At 41.6% G+C, this 19,683-nt stretch overlaps 1 protein-coding gene across 8 annotated transcripts in view; it reads right to left on the bottom strand.

Annotated features, from left to right (window-relative positions):
• gphnb (gephyrin b) overlaps positions 1-19,683 on the bottom strand; it is an 86,346-nt gene that overhangs the window by 24,296 nt on the left and 42,367 nt on the right. For 7 of the 8 annotated variants that reach the window (XM_018661724.2, XM_018661725.2, XM_018661728.2 and 4 more), the window contains exons 7-8: positions 15,241-15,513; positions 13,234-13,368 (exon numbers count right to left, since the gene is read on the bottom strand). In XM_018661724.2, coding sequence (XP_018517240.1) covers positions 13,234-13,368; positions 15,241-15,513 — 408 coding nt within the window. The remainder of the gene's footprint in view (positions 1-13,233; positions 13,369-15,240; positions 15,514-19,683) is intronic. The other variant, XM_018661726.2, reaches the window with a different exon arrangement.

Raw genomic sequence — 19,683 nt, 5'->3', positions numbered from 1 at the left:
GCTGATCCAAAATGCTTCAAACTTTATATCCTCTCTTCCCATCATGTTGCACACAGCAGACATCTAACACGACTCACCATAAAACAGAAATCACACAGGAAATAAAATGAGCCAGGAAAATGCAACATAATTTATTTCTAGCACCCAAAACTATCACCTATTATTGCTCCACTGGGGTCACCCATTTCATTCATGCTGTGGTAAGGCACTTTTAATAACAATACCACCACCAAAAGGCACATGAAGACTTTTATTAACTCCACTAATGAGGTTGGAAGGAGGGTATGTTTCTGCCTCTTTTAACAAGATATTTTAGTAAGTTGCCCACAGATTTCCCCACATTTTGATGGACAGATAGTGGTTAAATTAAATTTCCAAGGCAATGAGGATTTGGATTTTTTTTTTAACCTACAGCCATTATGCTGATCATGTGCTACATCCAAGACAGATGCTATACAGCATTGCATTCATCTGCTATTTTGTCAAAATTTAAAAAAACAAGAACACAACACAAACACGGCCATCTGCGTTGGCAGAGGTTTTTGCTGGTCCAAAAGCCTTCCAGCTCAGAAAAAAATGACATATAGCTGGGAAATCCATTAAAAAAATATCACATCTATTCCCAACAAAATAATGGCTGGCATGAAAGCCAAGCGCACTATGAATTATTACTAAAGTCATTAGACAATTCCCGACCTTTCCTCATGAAACAGTAACATTTTAGATTATATAATAAATTGTCTTTTTAAAGCGAGGCTGTCAAGCAGATGAGCATCCCATTCCTGCTAATTGAAATGCTGTAGATTCACAGTAGTTGCCCTCATCAAACTCACTGCTCAGATAATGGACACTGGCAGGAAACCACAGGCGGCTACAAATTGAAACTCTGTGAAGTGAGTGAACTGCACAAGGCTCTCCTAAATACTGAAGCAGCAAGGTAGCACTCTGTTAAGAGAAAGCTCAAATCACCAACATCGAATGAACCAGGCCTGTGCTCTGTTTTGGATTTGGAAACTCCTTTACTTAAAACAATTAAAAGTAGCAATATCACAGTTTAAAATTACCTAATTATAGTACAAGCATTCAAAATGTTAGCTAAGTGAAATCAACAAAATATGAACAGCAAATATAACCTTGTGTAATAAGTAAGTAGTAGTAACAGTATTCATGCAACAGAATGACATTCTGTCAATTTTTTTGTTCTGATGTATAATATTAGATTACTATCACTGAGCCAATAATATGTAAGCAGAATTTTCATGTTGCAGTGGGCAGAGGAGGACGCAATATAAATGTACTTAGTTACTTTTCATCACTGACCTTAATTATAACAGTGAGAGAGACACTTATGAGAAATAGACCAGAATTTTCTTCAAATTGACACTGAACAAGGAACAATGTTGCATTCCTTTTAGCTACAGTTCCTGTTTATCTAACATGTCTTTTAACATATAAAAAAACCACATAAGATACTCACAGTCTAATTGGATTACAAATTTCCCTCTGTTTAAAATGAATTATAGATTCAGTTTGATCAATGTAAACATCTTTTATAATAATATCACAGACCTTGACTGTGCAGGATTCTGATGAGTTGCTGGCTTCACTTGTCAAATTAAACGTGTCTGCTGTCAGTGCTTTAAACTTATTTTAAGTTTTATGCTTACGCTTAGAAAACAGGGAGTTACTGAAGAAGAAAAGTTGCTCTCAGACGACTCCCCCCTGAATAAATGAAGGTGAGGGAAAAATCCACAGCGCCAAAAAACATCAACAAAAAAAAAGACAAATAACCAGTAACCTCAGCTGACCAGGAGCATGTGCTGCATGTTCCCTCGTCTGGCCCTGGTCATTCATCACTGCCCTTCCATGGTCTCCATGCCTACATGTATTAGAAATTAATGAGCAATTGACTGAGTTGCCAGCGTGGCGGAGAGCGCGAACACAGCTGATTCGACAGGCCCGTGTAATGCTGCTCACCAGTCTCCCCTGCTTCTCATCACATGGTGAATGAGCACACTCAGTACAGCTGGTCAGACTGTCTCATCCATTCCTCTTACTGCCTTTCATTTCCTGTCTGTCTTCTCTCCCCACTCCATCTCTCTCCCCTCTCGGTCTGACTGTTCATCTCTCTCTTTCTCTCTTTCTGTCTCTCAATTCAAAGCTCTCTTGTACTCTTTCCATTCTCTCTCCATCACCCTGAAGGCAAACTCTCAGAGTCAGTGGGCGTGAGTAACTCAAGACAAATATAATATCGCACACAATGCACACAAACTTCACACATACAGATGCATGTCCATAATGCATGTGTGCTGAAGTAAGCACACAATCAATCACTCGTTGTCAATTACATATTTATACTTATAACGAATAAAAAAGATTGCGTGAAGTGCACGCACCATGAACAAGCACACTGGATTCAGCTGAAGCGATTTTGACTTAAAGCCTAAAGCAATTTGACCCAAATGGTCTATGGGCACCACGAGCCAAATAAAAGAAGGGAGGGGGGCCTGGATGTATGTACATTAATCAGAGACAAAGGAGCACTTTCCTTCTGGCCAGAGCTACTTTCATCTGGTCTCTGCAACAATATATCACACAAACTAAAATACATCCTGTTTCTCATATGACTCATGTCGCTCAGCCAACTCCCGCTCCCCACCACCACCACTTGCACCTGACATTTAACAGGCTAGAATCATTCTTCACAGCAAAATTAATATAGCACTGCCTTTTCCCATCCACTTATCGAAAGCTGTTGTCTCTGCTGTTAACAGAGAATGCTCCAGCTTGACATGCATGTTTCAGTTTCCCCTCCGGCCACATAAAAATTTGACTAAGCAGGTTTTACAAAGGGAGAACGGGCAGTACTCTGCAAAAAAAATAAGAATAAAAATAAAAATAAAAAATCCTTATGAAATCATTCTTTGTTGACCGTCCAATGCCTTATTTTCTTAAAATATAAAAATCTGTCGGCACAATGAGAATATTTTAAAGTATCTAATGCCAGTGAACTTGTTTCAGGTATTTTTAAAATCAGTTTAATGTTTTCCTGAACTCTAGTGCAGCAACCTGTGCTGTTTTGTCTAATTTCAATATAAAGTCACTATGGAAGTACACACTTCCTAAACAGACACAGTATAATGGGTTAATTGGCGAGCTACAGAAAAGACTTTGTTATCTGTGCACAGAGTCAGGGTAGCCATTTCCCCCTGTTCCAGTCTTTCTAAGCTAAATGGCTGCAGTTTTAACTACTGAGTACATCCTTATTCTTTTTTAGGTTTTTGGTGAATTGAATCCAAATATAATTCCAAATGATGGATTTTCCATAGGCCTGTCTTGACATAAACTATATCAGTGTTTTACTGTCCCTGTAAAATAGCAGGAATTAACAACTTAGACATAAAAAGGCATAGAGAGGCATTAACTAGCCTGCACAGATCCATTCTCCTCACACTGTGGGAACCTGTGTGTAACGTAGCATCGACAAAGCTGCACATCTATCACTGTACCTGACATTTAGCCATCGGTGGAGTCATTCTCCACAGCTCCATCAATACTCTGCTGCTTCTCCTTGTCAGCTCTTTAAAGCCGTCATGGATTTTGAAGGTGCTGCTTCTACACTTCTTCATCCATATTGCCCTATTTCCATTTACAGTAGCGATCCAGCTAAGCTGCTATTGCTGGTGACTGGAGGGGAGAACATGATAACTCCAGGGACGAGGAATAACAGCACAGGCATCAGGATCAAGGGGTTTTCTTATTCGGCTCTTGCATGAATTTTATGGAGCTCTGGATAAAAGCAGCAGCTAAATGAGGAAGGGAAATGTGGAAACATGGAGTGGCTTCTGTTTCTGAGAAGGTGACGGGCTGATTGCTTAACTTAAACACCAAGAGAGTGTGGAGTCCTGTGAGATTGCTACATTGTCTCGCTTGCTCGAGCTCATCCTCCTGTCTTTGTTATTTTATGTAACCGTGTTCACCACCTCCTAACACTACAGAAACACCAGAGCTACAATATATACTCCCCTTCTTCCTCCTCATGCAGACCCCTGCTAATTTAAGCTAGTCAACAGTCCCATCCCTACATTACTCACCCTCCTGCCCCCTAAACTCATCCGTGGCCTGACAGCATACCTCCTTCTGGCATCATCATCAACATCAGCAGCAGCACACACATGCACAAATATGTATGCAAGAGCACAAATTATATTTACAAAACACACACCGTACACGCAGTACATCCACCCCCATGCCCACTCAGCTAATAATACAAAATCCTTCACTTATTAAACAGTCACACAAATGACTTCTGCACACACACACATACACACAATCACAATCACAATCACACACACACACACACACACACACACAGCCCTATACACTCAAAACCTGTGAACATTCTCTCAGATATGCAGGAGGAAAGACATTACTTACCATCTTCTGCCTGGAGTCGGAACAGAATGAGCTCCCCGGCACATGCACACAAGAACAAACACACACACACACACACACACACTTTTACACACTCACTAACTGGGAGAGAGTGAGTGAGGAAGGGTGAGTGAGAGAGAAGAGAGAGAAAGGGAGAGAGGGAAAGAGAGAGATAAGAAGGGAAAGCTGGAGTGAGAAGGACGCACAAGAGAGTGGAAGAGCAGCAAGGAAATGCAACAGCCAAAGAGACAATAAGGAGGAGGAGAATGAGGAGGAGGAGGTATATAGTATAGTTGCACATACAGTGCCGTGTGCTGCGCTAAATCATACACGCATGACTGAGGTCTGTGTGCGCGCATGTCTGTGTGAGTGTGTGTGTGAGAGTGCAAGGAAAGAGACGGATGTGACTCTTTCTCCCTCCCCAACCCTGACTCTTTCTCACTTCTTTGCTCCTCACTCTGCTTCTCTTTCTGTCACTTCCATACTCATTTGAGATGATTGAGTCGAGGGGGGGAGGCTCAGGCCGATGTGAGGTGAGCTATACTGGACTCGCCCTCTGGGATAGACAGATGGATACAAAGAGATGAACAGATAGAGAAACAGACCGTGCAGCATGGGCCCAGCTAGCTGAACCCCCCCCCCCCCCCCCATGTGTGTCTTTCCTTCGTTTTCATTTATATTTCCCCTTCCCCACCTCACACTCTCTTTTCAGTCCCTTGTCCTCTCTAACTCATTAGCTCTCCATCCCCTTCTCTCTCTTTCACTCCCTCCCACTCTCCGTCCCTTCTCTCCTTCTTTCTCTCTTCACCTTTCTTTCTTTCTCACTCACTCCATCATAAATCCTCCACACCTCCAGCAGGCCAGGAGACGAAGAGTCACTTTTATGAGCTTTACTGCACCGGAGGAGGACAATAACACATATCTAGCAAGTACTCACACACCAACAGGCAGACACACAAGCGGTCAATACTGTCAGGTAAAAACCAAGCGTGAATAATTTCAGTGGAACGCAAAGGCATATAACAGGACCTATCTATCGTTGCCACAGGGGAATAAACCTTTAAGGAATGACGACACGAGCTGTAAAACAGTGCCGGAGTTGGAGCACTGCGCCAGGCCTCGATGTCCTCAAGTGAGCAGACCAACAAAAGCATACAGTGAAGCGCTCACTCGATGCAGCACTGTGGAAGCGTGCATGTAAACAGCCAAATGTCACGGAAACACAGGAGAAAAGAAAAAAACAGCCATAATGTTTGTCTTTCTCTGACCTTTACCTATGAAACAGGTGACAAATTAAAGGAAAAACCAACATAAAGTGTCTTAGTAGCAGGCTGGTCCACTGTGAGCCTCCAGATCAGCTTCAGTGCTTCAGTGCAGTATCTACTATTCTCCCAACAGATATTCCCTCATCAGGTGTTTCAATGATGGTGGCTGAGAACACTCCCATAGTTTTTCAACTGTGGTGACTGTGTAGACCACACACACCATGATTCACATTATTTTCATCTTCATCAAACCTTGTGGATTTGTGGTTATGTTAACTACCCTCTCTGCAGGGACACATAAAAACAAAACAAGTATACAAATATATAAATACAAATGTATGTAGAAATATATATAATACAGATAATAACTGAATGCTGTTTCTAGAATCTATCTAGCAAATGAACATGTGAATGTTATTAAACTGATTATTGGGCTTTCCAAACTCATGCATAAAATAGAATGAGAAATGCTATTTCTTATTATGCTATGCGTCACTGCAGTGTTATTGACACAGTAATGCCAATTAACATAATCACATTTGGTTCGACTCATACTTGATATACTGTATATGATATGTATACTGATGATATACTGTATATCATATCATACTATCCTATCCTACCTCATCTGTTTATGAAAATACTGACCATAAACAAAAATATAAATTGTGTGCAAATGTTAGAGCAGTAGCCTGTGTGTAACCTGACAGGTGAAAGAAGGGGCAAAGAAAACCACTCCAGCAGAACAGGGGCCAGAGGAACAGGAGCAACACTCTCTCTCTCTCTCTCTGTCACACACACACACACACACACACAAGCACTTACTTTCTACTACATATTGGTAGTTACGGACAGTGTAGAGTCATGTCTCCTGTTCTGTTCTGGGTTACAGGAGGAGAAGCTGCTGTACAGGCCATGGCTGATTGATCCGTCACACCACAGCCGGCTGATTTGACATTGGGATGGTGCTTACGTGTACGGCCAGGGCATAAATCATTCATCTCCCTCTGTCTGATCACTTCACTCTGTCAATGATCCTCTGTCACTACTCATTTGCAAGCGATGATTCTGTGACCGGCCTGCTGATCGGGCCTAGGCCAAGCGGTGCGGGCAATTTTTTTCATGCCTGTTTCACACACCATGACTGTCACATTTGTTTTGACTGCTGTCAAAATCCTGCAAGGGACAGATTTTACCAAGACGGTTCAATATCCAAGATTGTTCTTGTTTTGCTTCTTTTAACTAAGCATTGTGAATCTAGATGAACCAAATGTTGAAATGCAACAATGCAAACATTAAAGCAAACTGTGACTGTGTCCATAACCTGCCTAACCACATTAGAGAATAATTCAGATTATTGCTGAATCGATTCATCTATTGATTAATCATTTAAGTCTTTTATTTAGTGTCATTTTGTTATTTCATGATATTTTTCTGATCAAAGAGTTAATTAAGAAAAATATTAAATGACTGATACATTAGTTGATAATTCAAAAAAGTAAGTTGCCCTATTACAGGTATGTAAGAAAAGTCAAGTTTAAAGGCAGTTTTAAAATCCTGTGTCTTATTCCAGTCCAGTAGAACACAATGCAGGTCTGGTGCACGTGTGTGAATTTATGTATGAGCCTGACTGTTTGCACACACGTGTGCATATTAACACAGCTTTGTTTTGGTTGCAGCAGTGACCAGCAAGGCAATAAGTCCATGGTGAAGGTCATGGAAGTGGCGTGGGCTGAATTACACTACTGCGCTGTGACTCACATTTCAGCGGAGAAGGAGGAGTTGATTTCCATAAGCCCTGGCCTTGGCTCCACAGCCATACGTCAAGCCATTAATCAAAAAAAAAAAAAAAAGAGAGAGCGAGAGAGAACGCTATAGGATCAGTGCAAAATGAGGCTGTGTCCTCTATGTGCACAGCCAGCACCTGAAAGAGTTTGTGCAAAGGCACCATGAGAGAGTGAGAGCTCCGAATACTTTAATCACAATAAATGCCAATATCAGTCAAGCTGATGGGATGTTTGGAACTGTATACAATACACAGAGCATAAATAAAGTTAGCACCTGCAGATGCATCAAGGTGAAAACTCTGATGGAAAAAGGAGCTGAGATGAAAGGGCAGCAGACCGGTTTCAGAAGCATTAACATTTCATGGATTAAATTCTCCTTAAAAATCAGGTAACTCTTTATTTGGATAGCTTAATATTTCCTGATTATTAACTGACTGAAAGAACAAATTCAGCGAGTGTCTTTGAAAACCTCTCATGTCTTACAGAAATACTGATAACATAAAATAATTATTTTTGTTGTAATTTCTCACCGCCCCATAGCTCGCTGTCATTTCATAAACACCAGGGCTCGGGGGAGCCTTGTAACAACAGGAAAACAATCTCATAATATCTGTAAAAGCTCTTGCAGTAATTTAAGATCCAAATGTACAATACATTCAGTTTGCTTCAAACACTGGTTTGTTGGCCAGGAGTTCTGATTGGTCAGACTGGCACACAGTGGCTAACTAAACACTAGTAAGGGGTGATCAATAAAAAAAGGTTTGCGAGAGTGATTTGTAACAGTAGTCTACGATGGCAGTCTGCATCTAACAAAGCCAGTGAGAGAGGAGAAGATTTGACTGGGGCCTCGTGTACAGATGGATTTAAATCATTACATACAAAAGGACATTCCAGTGTTTGGCAGCCTGTGTTTTTGTCCATTACACCTCCCAAATTTCCCAAATTAGTTTAGTTAAAAGTTTATCAAATACAAATTTATTTAGAAATATGCAGCAACATCAACTGGAGCATACTATGAACTGGTATTAATGCTAGATTTCCCTTTACAATATTTGGCCTCAAGATTAAATATAAATGCACAAAGTGCCTTAAGGCCCTTTGTCTTTCAGTTTATACTAATAAGTCAACAAAATTACCAAAAACTGCCACACAGTATAAGTGCTTGGTTGGTAACTGAGCCCTGAGTCAAGTGAGAACAACTTGCACGAACCATCTTAAACTTTCCAATTCACTTGTTGTACAATAGTTGTTGTGGTGAACTGTTAAACATAACAGAAGCTTGCGAGAACAACAGCTACAGAAATTTCAAGAGGGCTAGTTTACTATGACTAACTGTCAAAGGTAAAACATATAAGAATAACACCCAGATTGACAAATATAATACACAGGGAAATTCAACCTTAAAGCTAAAGCTAGTGCAGACACTGTATATAGACTAATTTTCTCAAAATTATGGATCAGTTGAGGCTCACTAGAAGTTCTAGTGGCACTTAATTTAAAGAACAGTACCAGAAATAATGTTTTGAGCTTGTAAAATAACTTATCTTACAGTAGACACTCATACAACACCAAAACATGACACATGACACAAAACCTGACAAGAAAGATGTTATCATCAGCGTTATACCGAAATGCAGATTCTATGTCTCAGCAAACAAGTGCACATTAAAATCCTAACCAATGTTGCTCCAGTGAGAATAAGAACAGGAGACACAACCCCAAAACACACACACACACGCACACACACTGTCAACCATCCTCTGAGTCAAAGCCCCATCTCCCATATGCTTCATTAATCCAAACTCACCATTACATAACTGTACTAAATGCTCACAAGAGTGGAAGGGTACAACTACCCTCTCTGTGTCTTGTGTATGTGTGTCTATCTCTGTATGCTTTCTTGTGTGTGCACAAGTAAGAGACAGTGTGACAGAGAAAGAAAATCTGGTTACATGAATGGTTGTAGAGCTGCTCATTTTGTAATCCTTTTGTATCTGCTTGCATTTGTGGGCTGTGGGCTGTGTGTGTGTGTGTGTGCGGTGGTGTATGAGAGTGAGACAGACACTTTCTCCCTTGAGGATGATTTTGTGTGGCCAAATTTACTTTATGTGTGTGTGTTGTTGCACTGCAGACAGACAGGTTTGGACATGAGTTCTGAGTCTGCACGCCCCTGTTGTACAAGAACATGCTTAATAACAACAACAAAAGGCAAGACACAAATACACACAGGTATGAACTCTAACTCCACGCACATTTAATTGCTTAACACACATGCCATCCACCTGAAAACACATACACACACACACAGAGTCCCATAACTTGACAAATGCTACTTGAGCTAGAAGTGCTGATACATGACCTGTGTGTATTTATTCATGTTTCTATTTGGCAGAATAGCGTTTTCCCTGCTCTCGCTTTGCTCTGTGAGCCGTGGCGTCGGGCCCGCTTGTATGGGAACCGCAGCAGCAGCTCTGGCGGTGACAAGATTAAGACCTACTCCATACCTTCTCCTCTCAAAGCCACCATGCAGCGCTGCCAACAAGCCCCAGCTAACAAACTAACACAGCCCACAGTGGCACATGAAATGCATCAGTGAAGAGAGCCATTCTGGCTCTGGCTCCGGGGACATTGTGTACATACTGTCGGCAGCCGCTTGCAACGTGGGAATTTCAAAGAACATATGGCAGCTTGTCGCTGGGAAACAGCCTGTGTCAGAATCTAAACAAGCTAAGAGCTATACCTAGAAAAAGCCATTAACTGTCTGTTATCTGCCGCGTACAAAGACACACATGTCCAGACAAGCACGTCACACCCAAATGCTGACTAATGTGGTTGGGCATGTGATCATGACAGGCTAGCGATGCTCAAACTGGGTCACTGACAAAGGATGGCTTCAGTGGAGAGACAGGTGTTTGTGTGTATTTGTATGTTGGGGCAAGGAAAGGAGGGGGGGGGGGGTTGATGGGAGAGTACTATCTCACTGCATCAATAGACCAAGCAGCAGCTCTGGGACAACAGCAGCGGCATTAAAGCTCCCCACTGTCCAATTATTTACAGCTACACACTCGGTAGCTCAGCTGAGGTCAAAAACAACTTGGCTAAGTCTGAGGCTCTCTAACTATGACCAGTGGAATGAACTGTAATCATTGCAAGGCTGGACTGAGAGGCAAAACATAGCATAGATTTATGTCAACAACAAACACGTAGCAGAAAAGCATTGAGAAACTTGAAAAGTAATAGTCTATCTCGCACGAAAGAAGGCACTGGCAGTTCTCAAGAAAAATGGTTTATGTGCAGGAAACCTTTTTCGTTGTGTTCGTCACAGGCCATGTTCAGGTTACATTACAGACAGCTCGTCATCTTATTGGTTGCCCACTGCAAGGACCTTGAGAAACAAGGTCAAAAATGTAACTGAATGAACTGTAAGTGCAGCAGTAAAGTGTAAAGTCCAAGTTGCATACTACACTCAAAGAAGCACTCCTGCAGTCTTTGATGTCTTTGCTCTCTACTTTGGAAAACAATGGATCACACCAGCACAAAGCACCTCTGCTACCATGATCATGTGCAGAAAGCTTCAGTCAGAACTACATTAAAAAAATCAAAATCAAAAAAGAAGAGAATCAGCACCAGTTTTTACAAAAGAGCAAGAGAGGAAACAATATTGCTAAGCTCCTGTCATTATAAGCTACTGCTAATACTAAAACCAGGAGCAGCTACTATGGAAACAAAATCACAAAAACCTGCAAGCTGAGGTGTCCAGGATCATGGAAACAGGAGCACCAAAATGGAGCTACAGAGATAATAACATGTCTCAGAGTAATACTGTGTAACTCAACTGTAATGTACGGTATCCTATTGTATGGAAATTTTCAATGACACCTCAGCAGGTTCGAGCCTCACCAAGGTTGTGGCTTAAACCTGCCCCCTACTCACTTTGCCAACTTTCTGCTCAGTTCTCAACATCCACATTGTTCTCACATCTGGATTACTGTATATATTTAAACATTTACACATCTGTGCACTTCTAAAAATGTGGCTCTCTAACACTAACCTCTCACTGCTCCACAAACACCCAAACGCTGCTGAGCTGAGGGAAGGGGGGCTCTCCTCTGCTTACTCTGTCGCATGACCCGCCTATGCACCCGCCCTCCCTTCTTCCACTAACATCCCATCCCTCTGTTCCCATGGCAACCTCCCCTCATATATTCCCATGGCACCTGCCTGCTGTCCAGGAGACACATGGAGACGTGACACTTACAGATGAGGTGAAAGAGAGAGGAAAAGGGAGACAGAAAGAGAGAAAGAGAGAGAGGGAGAGTTGACACCATTCAGCATTTTAAAAAACCTGCAGGAGAGATCAGTTAAAACACAGAAGGATACTTGGACATTTCATATCACAGTTTGTTGTTTTTTGCATCGAGAGTTGTGTACTCTTCAGCTGAACAGGAAACAAGTTAGCACTCCTCATTATAACCAAATGGCACCAGTCAGCCCCCACACTAACCTGAGAGGTCTCAACACATGGTGCGTTTAGGTGACAAATCTGAGTGCTTGGGCAATTTTAGGGAAAAAGGAGGGACACAAGTGGACAAAATGTTTAAGTATCCCATTGAAGCGGGGACAGACAAAGCAGAGGGTGTATAGTTACAAACATTGCAATGTGTTGAATTAAACCTGGGGAATAATACTGTAAAGCATCCAAGCATATGACCCACAACCTGCTGTCTCCATAAAGACACAAACACACACACACACACACACACACACACACACACACACACACACACACACACTCGCACACACAAACAACATAGAACACACTGAGACGAACACAAAACATACACTTGTGCGAAGTTGAGACACTGAAAGAGAACAGGACTGTGTATGACATTTGTGGTGTGAGTTGGTGTTTGTGTGTGAGCATGTAAAGACACAGTTCAGTAATTTTATATTATTTTATATTAGATCATCTGAACTAAAATTAAGACTATATATACTGTATATATATATATATATATATATATACACACATATATATATATATATATTCACGAAAAACATATTCAGAAAGGCAGGATACCATAAAGTAAATTTGATGAGAAAAGGAAAATAGTAAAACCTTTCCACCCAAAAAATAACAAAAATAAATGAATGAATCATAATCAGAAAAATTTTAAAAGTGATTCCAGTAGAAACCAACAAGCATTACATGTTCGTACATGAAACAGCAAAATGAATAAATACTATAACCATGGTCAAACAGAAGGATTGAGCAGAGGGGAAAGTCTGTGTGTCTGTGTGTGTCTGTGTGCGTATGTGTGCGATGATGGTGTTGAATGTCCCTACACTCCTATCCTGGCGAGAACTGTTTAACTTTTAGAGTGAGGCCTTCTGGCTTACTCTCATTTTTTTTTTTTACATTTCAAAAAACATGTAAATTAGTGAGCTAATAGGCATATTTTAAGCTTTGGACAGAGTCAGATACTTTACTTATGCTAAGCTAAGCTAACTGACTCCCAGTTCTAGCTCCAGTCCCTAGTTTTTTGTGGATATTTTGTTTGTAACTCACTCAAGTGAGCCTTGCAACCACGTTGGGTTCCACTGGTTAAGGCGTGTGTTTCAGTGTTTCAGATGTTCAAGAGTTTAGGATCAGGGTTTAGGAAAAAGTCCTAGTCCTCACAAGGATATAAGTACAACAATGATGAATCTGTGTTTGTGTAAATGTGTGTGTGAGCGCACAAACTCACTTTGGGTGTGGGACAGGAAGCGGTAGAGAGGCGGGAGGTGGCCTGGGCGCGGGGCGACTCCGAGGGCGTGGTGCTGAGAGAGGCTGTATCCCTGGGCAACACCTGCACACCCCGCGAGATAATGGAGTCTGGGATCTGAGATCACATACACGCACACACACACGCACACACACAAACATACGCACACACGTGCATATACACACCACACACACACACACACACACACACACACACACACACACACACACACACACACACACACACACACACCCCATATACCCATATGCAGGCACGCACACACATAGTAATATTGAAGATATAGGAAGACACACACACACATATATACAGTACAATCTCCAGACACTACATACTTAGATGTAGCACAGACATACTCACAAACGGCCCTGACATATTTCATCATCTCTGATTTTGTACGTCAAACTTAAATGATGCAAATGAAAGACAAATGACTCCAAAATTATGGCATGATGGTGATAAACAATGAGGTTGAGATTTCGGGGTGCTGAGTCTTACCAACATCCATCTGTGACTGGACAATGAGGTGAGATGTAACCCTGACAACAGTTTCAGGCTGCAGACCGGGCAGGATGGGACAATGATGGGTACGATGTTACATGTGAGTTAACAGAGCAAACACACACACAGATGTATAGGGAAGCACACAGTCTTGCACATATGATTGAGATACCTGATGAGGACAAATTAAAGGATAGTTTGTTTTTTTTTTAACTCAAGACCAATAATAACCATGATGTATCTCACTTTTTTAATAACAGGAAGCACTCAGTGTAGTCAGAAATGTCTTCATATATATTACTCAGTTCACTCTCTACTCATCTCTACTTCATCAAATTTATCTACACAGCTTCCTGCTTCTGGCAAAGATACAGATGCGAGAAATAAAGTTGATAAAATCTCTATAAAAGCATTTGTCCATCATGTGTTGTTTTAAAATACCGCAGCTCGTACTGTAAATTTGAATATTGCAGAACTTGGCCTAGTTTCTTCACAGTATTTATAGTTTGTCGGCCATTTAAGAACAAAGTGTGGTAAATCTGACTTAATAAGTTGATGAGGGGCACCTGAAGGCACCATTAATTTTGGTCTCTCTGAGGCTAGACTGTCTCATTGGGGGGAGGAGGCACAAGTTTGACAGATGGACCCTAGAAACTAGGGGACATAGCAATAAAAATGTTTGACTGTGCGCTTCCTGTTTTTGAAAAAGAGATGAATCATAGATTTTGAAGGTTTAAATGAATGCCCAGCTGGGCAGCAGGTGAATACAGGAGGAAGCGGCAGCAAAAATATCTTATTAAGGTATGGGTTGAAAAACAGTGAACCAATCATTAAAGGTGCTACCTGTAGCATTTTTAAACATCACTATATCATGATCAAAGTAATTATAAACCTTTGGTATAACAAGATCATGACAGTCTTTTAGCAGCCTGGATCAGCAGTAATTAAGCTCAAATATTGCAAAGCATGAAATTCTTCAAACCTTGATAACACATCTAACAAAGATCTTGTAATTCACACATTTATGCTTTAGCTAATTTCAGTGTTATCAAAGAGAACGTCAACATCTAACCTACAGTACTTTCATGTTTATATGTATTGACAGCAACAGCAGCAACAGCCACATTAGATCAAAAGAGTGTATAATCTTTGTATAATAACTCTACTTGTGAAAGAGTGAAATATCTAATGTTGATGATTTTCAGAATATTGAACCTTTAGTGCTGTAGATGGTGTCCTGTAAAAGTCCAGGGTAGAAGTGTACACATTATAGTCTGGCTAATCTTCATTCTAGTCTTCTTTTAATTGTTTTAGAAATGAGTTCCTTATGTGTGTAGCACCTTTAGCACATGCTTGTAGTTTATGAGTGACACGTGTGAACATGTAAAGACGACAGCTTGAAATGGATGGAGTCAGATCCATGAACTCTTCAAACCCTTCCCTCCCCTCCCGTCTCCTCCGTCCTGCTACCTTGGCGGCGATGGATGCAGCGGTGATGTGGGAGGAGGAGCTGTCCTCTGTGGATGCCACGCCGCTATCCTTCTTCTCCTCGTCCTCCTCCTCGCACTGCACGCCCTTGTCCTCCGTCTGGCGGCGTGGCGAACTGTTGGGCGGCGGCGAGAGGGGCGGAGGAGGCGACGGCAAGTCCTCCAGCTCATCTGCCGCCTCCTTTACCTTCACCACTGCGTCCCGCAGAAGGTCGATGGCGTGCGGCAACGCCGGCAGGATGAACTGGAAGCATTCCTGGAAGGGATGATGGCATGGGGAGAGGAGTGCAAGGTTGGTCAGTGACAAAGATACAGTATGGGCGACATGAACAGTGGTCTTGTAGCCAAAAAGAGGAAATGAACTACATTTCCTGAACAGTCACTGATGTAACTTGTACAACTGTAAATTGCTCACATGGTAAATTCAGCATAATAAAACTTTTCCTCTCAAGTACATCATGCTTTATCCACCAAATATTTTAAAGCATGGTGGACTGGAGATGAGTTGTGTGTGCATTCTCAAACTTAAGAGAGCGTCACATTAAAAGCCTGAAAGGAGAGATTATGCCCTTTGAGTCGCTGGAGGGCTTTTAATGTGAAACATCCGTGCAAAAAAATGGCAAAGTGGATCTGGGGAACTGGAAATAATTTGTGAGCAAAAACATATTTTGCACTGAGAGGAAAAAGTAAGAGCGACAGATTGTTGAGTCTGACATGAGTACAGACTTGAGTTAGTGCTGTGAAATGCAGAATAACGAAGTCGCAGAGGCAGCAGGTAAACATGGAGGAGGACATGAGCATGAACAGCATCTGCATCCAAATAAAATGAGAGGAGAGGTCTGTTTCTTTCTCAGTACTTGAGAATTTATGATACACTATTACTACCAAGAATACTGCAGTCTACTCATTTCTATGTAACTAACACAGTGTGTGATCCTGATTGATGCAGCAGAATTTAAAAAACAGATTTCTTCCTCAACCTCAGCAGATCACAGCGCCTCCCTCTGGACACATTTATACTGACTTATGCTCTTTCCTCCCTCCATCTCTGTTTCCCTCCCCGGCGTCTCTCTGTGTGTCAGTGTGCCTGTGGGCTCCTCAGCTATGCTAAATGCTCCATTCTCCTCACTCCCAAGACAAGAGCTAATCTGTGAAATTATTTATCTTCCTGTGTATTTTAAGCATTGAGAGGATACATTATTAATCCCCCCTTCACTTTACAGTATCGACGGCGGCTGAGAAAAGGACTTTCAGAGCAACCTCTCCACTACATGTCCCTCTCTAATGTGTGCATATCACAGGCTGGGCTAAATACGTTGATGTTAACCTTGATTTGATGCCTGACTGGAACAGCATCCTCCACCACTGTGCATGAAAAATACAAAAAGGAGAGCAGAAGGATTCTTCAGACCAGCAGATGAAAAGAGGTTGAATGGGTTAGTAGTCGATCATGAGACCCGCCAGCCCTGCTGTGTAGCCGCAAGCTAACCTTTCCACCTTGTACCTCTACCTTTCCTCACACACACACACACACACACACACACACAGCCCAAACCCCTCAGCACACAAACTGTTTATGCCTCTTGCTGGTGTGTTTGAAGCCCACATCTGAGCGTTTTTGAGATACGTGGAAAGGAGGGCTGGGCCGGTCGGGCTGGAGTGGAGAGGGATTGGGCAAAAGGAGGAGGATGAGGATGGTGTCAAGAGCCTGGAGACATTCCTCCTTTCACGTTTTGTGCTTTCATTGCGTGCCGGGGAAATTTTTTAAGGTACGTCAGGAGTGTTTTTTCTCTCTTTTTTTTGTATTCTTACTCTCTGTTTTGTCCTGGAGGAGAGTAACTGTCAAGAACACTAAAGAGCAGAATCCCTGGATATACTGCCAGCGGATGAGAAACACGAGCAAGAGAGAGAGGGATGGAGGAAGAGGGAAAGGCGTTGCAATTCCAGGAGAGGACGAGAGAGGATGACAGACAGAGAAAGAAAGAGAAAGAGAAAGAGAAAGAGAGAGAGAGAGAGAGAGAGAGAGAGAGAGAGAGACACACACACACACAGACAGAGGGTGAGAGAGACAGGGAAGAGGAGATCACGAGAGATTAAGAGAGACAGAGATTCAGTGAGAGAGTGAAAAGAAACTGCAACAAAAAGACAGTGAGACAGACAAAAAAGAAGAAAGAAGGAGAAACAAGAGAAAAACAGACAGGGACAGAGAATAGATGGAGAGTGGGAAAAGACTATAAGCAATGGCCAACATTTACATTTTAGACATGCATCTTAGACTCTTCTCCAGCACATCAGGAGAACGTGTGTCACTTTCTACATCAATAAAGTAGCAATAAGTGAGAAATATGAAGTGCAAAAGTCCACCGAAGAAACATTTTTAATTTGACAATGTACCAGATGATAGTTAGTGTGGGGGGCTCAAGCTATGTTTAGGATATTATAACATGTTGTTTCAGCTTCCAAACTTTCCATCCATCCATTAAGTATACCACTTATCTGTGAGGGTCACGGGGGTGGTGGGGTGGTGGGTACATTAATCCAGTGACAAAAGAAACATATTTGTAAAACAAAGGACTGTGACAAAAGAGTATTAAGAGTGAGTAGATATGAGCTAGTATTGCATGAGATATACTGAAGATGTAGATTTGCTCCCACAGTTTGTACATTGTTCACAGTGACACAGAATCATATTTACAGTACAGAAACACACAGACAAAAACATCCCTGTATATATATACTATACACAGACATATGCATAAAATGACAGCTCTGTACACTGAACGAGTGTTATAAATACAATTTGAGATGTTAATGTACACAGTGATGTAAATATGATGAGTGATCATATATCACCAAGAGTCAACAAGGTGAAACTGCAATCAGTGCTGTGGTTTGGCTGTTAGTGAAAAAATATCTGTCCCACTAGAGAGAAATGTCACTGCAGTGTGTAGAAATGTCATCACAGTGGGTATAAATGTCTTCCCCACAGGTAAATATCAGCACTGCAGGTGGAAGCATCATCACCAAAAGTTGAAAATGTTTTGTGATGAAGTCATCATCAAATGAAGAAGAAAAAAAAAACTGTTATCGTAACAGGGAGAAATAGGAAAGTTGTGGGTGCAGGGGCAGACGAGCAGAAACGTCATTTTTGTTGGGCTTGTAAAAACATCACTGTGCAACATTGTGCCATGAGTGTAGAGACCCTCTCTATAAGTATTATTTCTCCTATGCAAAAGTCCTTATGTAATAATGTATAATAATGTAATAATGTAATAATGACTATAGCTTCCAGAGGTCGCCTAACAATAAAACTCTGCTTGCACAGACAATCTACACAGTTGTTTTTGACAGTTACACGTGCATTTTGAAAGATGTGGGTATTTACCAGACAGGAAAGGGCTAAAGGAATACGCTTCTGAGTTGCATCATGGGAAATATAGGATTCAGGGTTGTCTGAGCTCTGAAACTTGATAAAAGTACAAAGCTAAATCACTGGAGTACCACTTTTCAATGCCTTTGTCGTGTCAAAACAATCTCTAAATGTAAAGAATCCAGTGTTCCCTCCAGAGATTTATTAACATAGTCACGGAAATCTAAAACTTTTTATTCAAAGTCATGATGTTTGCAGATCAGTTTGGAAGGAGATTTTATACTGCTACCTCTGAGGCTAAAACCATATCCTCACCTCCATCACGAGGATAAAATGCAAGCAAAAAGATTAGGACACTGTATTCAAGGTATAGTAAATACAATGGTGTGACTGAACTCTATACCATCCAAATACAATACGCAGATTTGCCCTGTACCTGATCTGCAGTATAGAAAAGGCCAAAGACACAAAACGTACAGCTAAAAGATGCATATCCCACACTCTGACATAAGGGGCTTCATCTGGCTGGCTCAGCTGGACTTCCCCGTTATCTTTATGACAGGAGATCATCGTAATAAAAGCCAGCAATGGGCTGCTTGTGCCGTTAACTTTAACTGGGGGTTGATGAGGGAGACACTAATATGGCAGCAGATGGGGAAGAGGTGGCATAATTGATTAAAAGAAATACTAAAATCGATCAGGAGAAGCCAGCGCGTAACGAGACAGAGACAGATGTGCAGGACAGCACAGCAGAGAGGGAGACAGATGGAGGGGGGATGGGGGGGACAGCAGTGGGTGGACACACACACACACACACACACACACAAACATACATGCATATATACAAGTTTAGATTCCCACACACAAACAAGATCACCCTAATCCACACATGCATTGTACATCAATACTTTTGTACATATAGAAATAAATCAAAGCACAGAAATATACAAATATACCATGAAAGCACAAACAAAACACACACAGATCTATAAGCACACACACCATCAATTAATCACTCAAATGAATACACACAGAGACACACACAAAGTCACACAC

Source organism: Lates calcarifer, linkage group LG7_1 (genome assembly GCF_001640805.2).
Source record: "Lates calcarifer isolate ASB-BC8 linkage group LG7_1, TLL_Latcal_v3, whole genome shotgun sequence".
NCBI lineage: Eukaryota > Metazoa > Chordata > Actinopteri > Centropomidae > Lates > Lates calcarifer.
The sequence above is the reverse complement of the archived record's forward strand: the minus strand, read 5'-3'. Positions and strand labels throughout refer to the sequence as shown.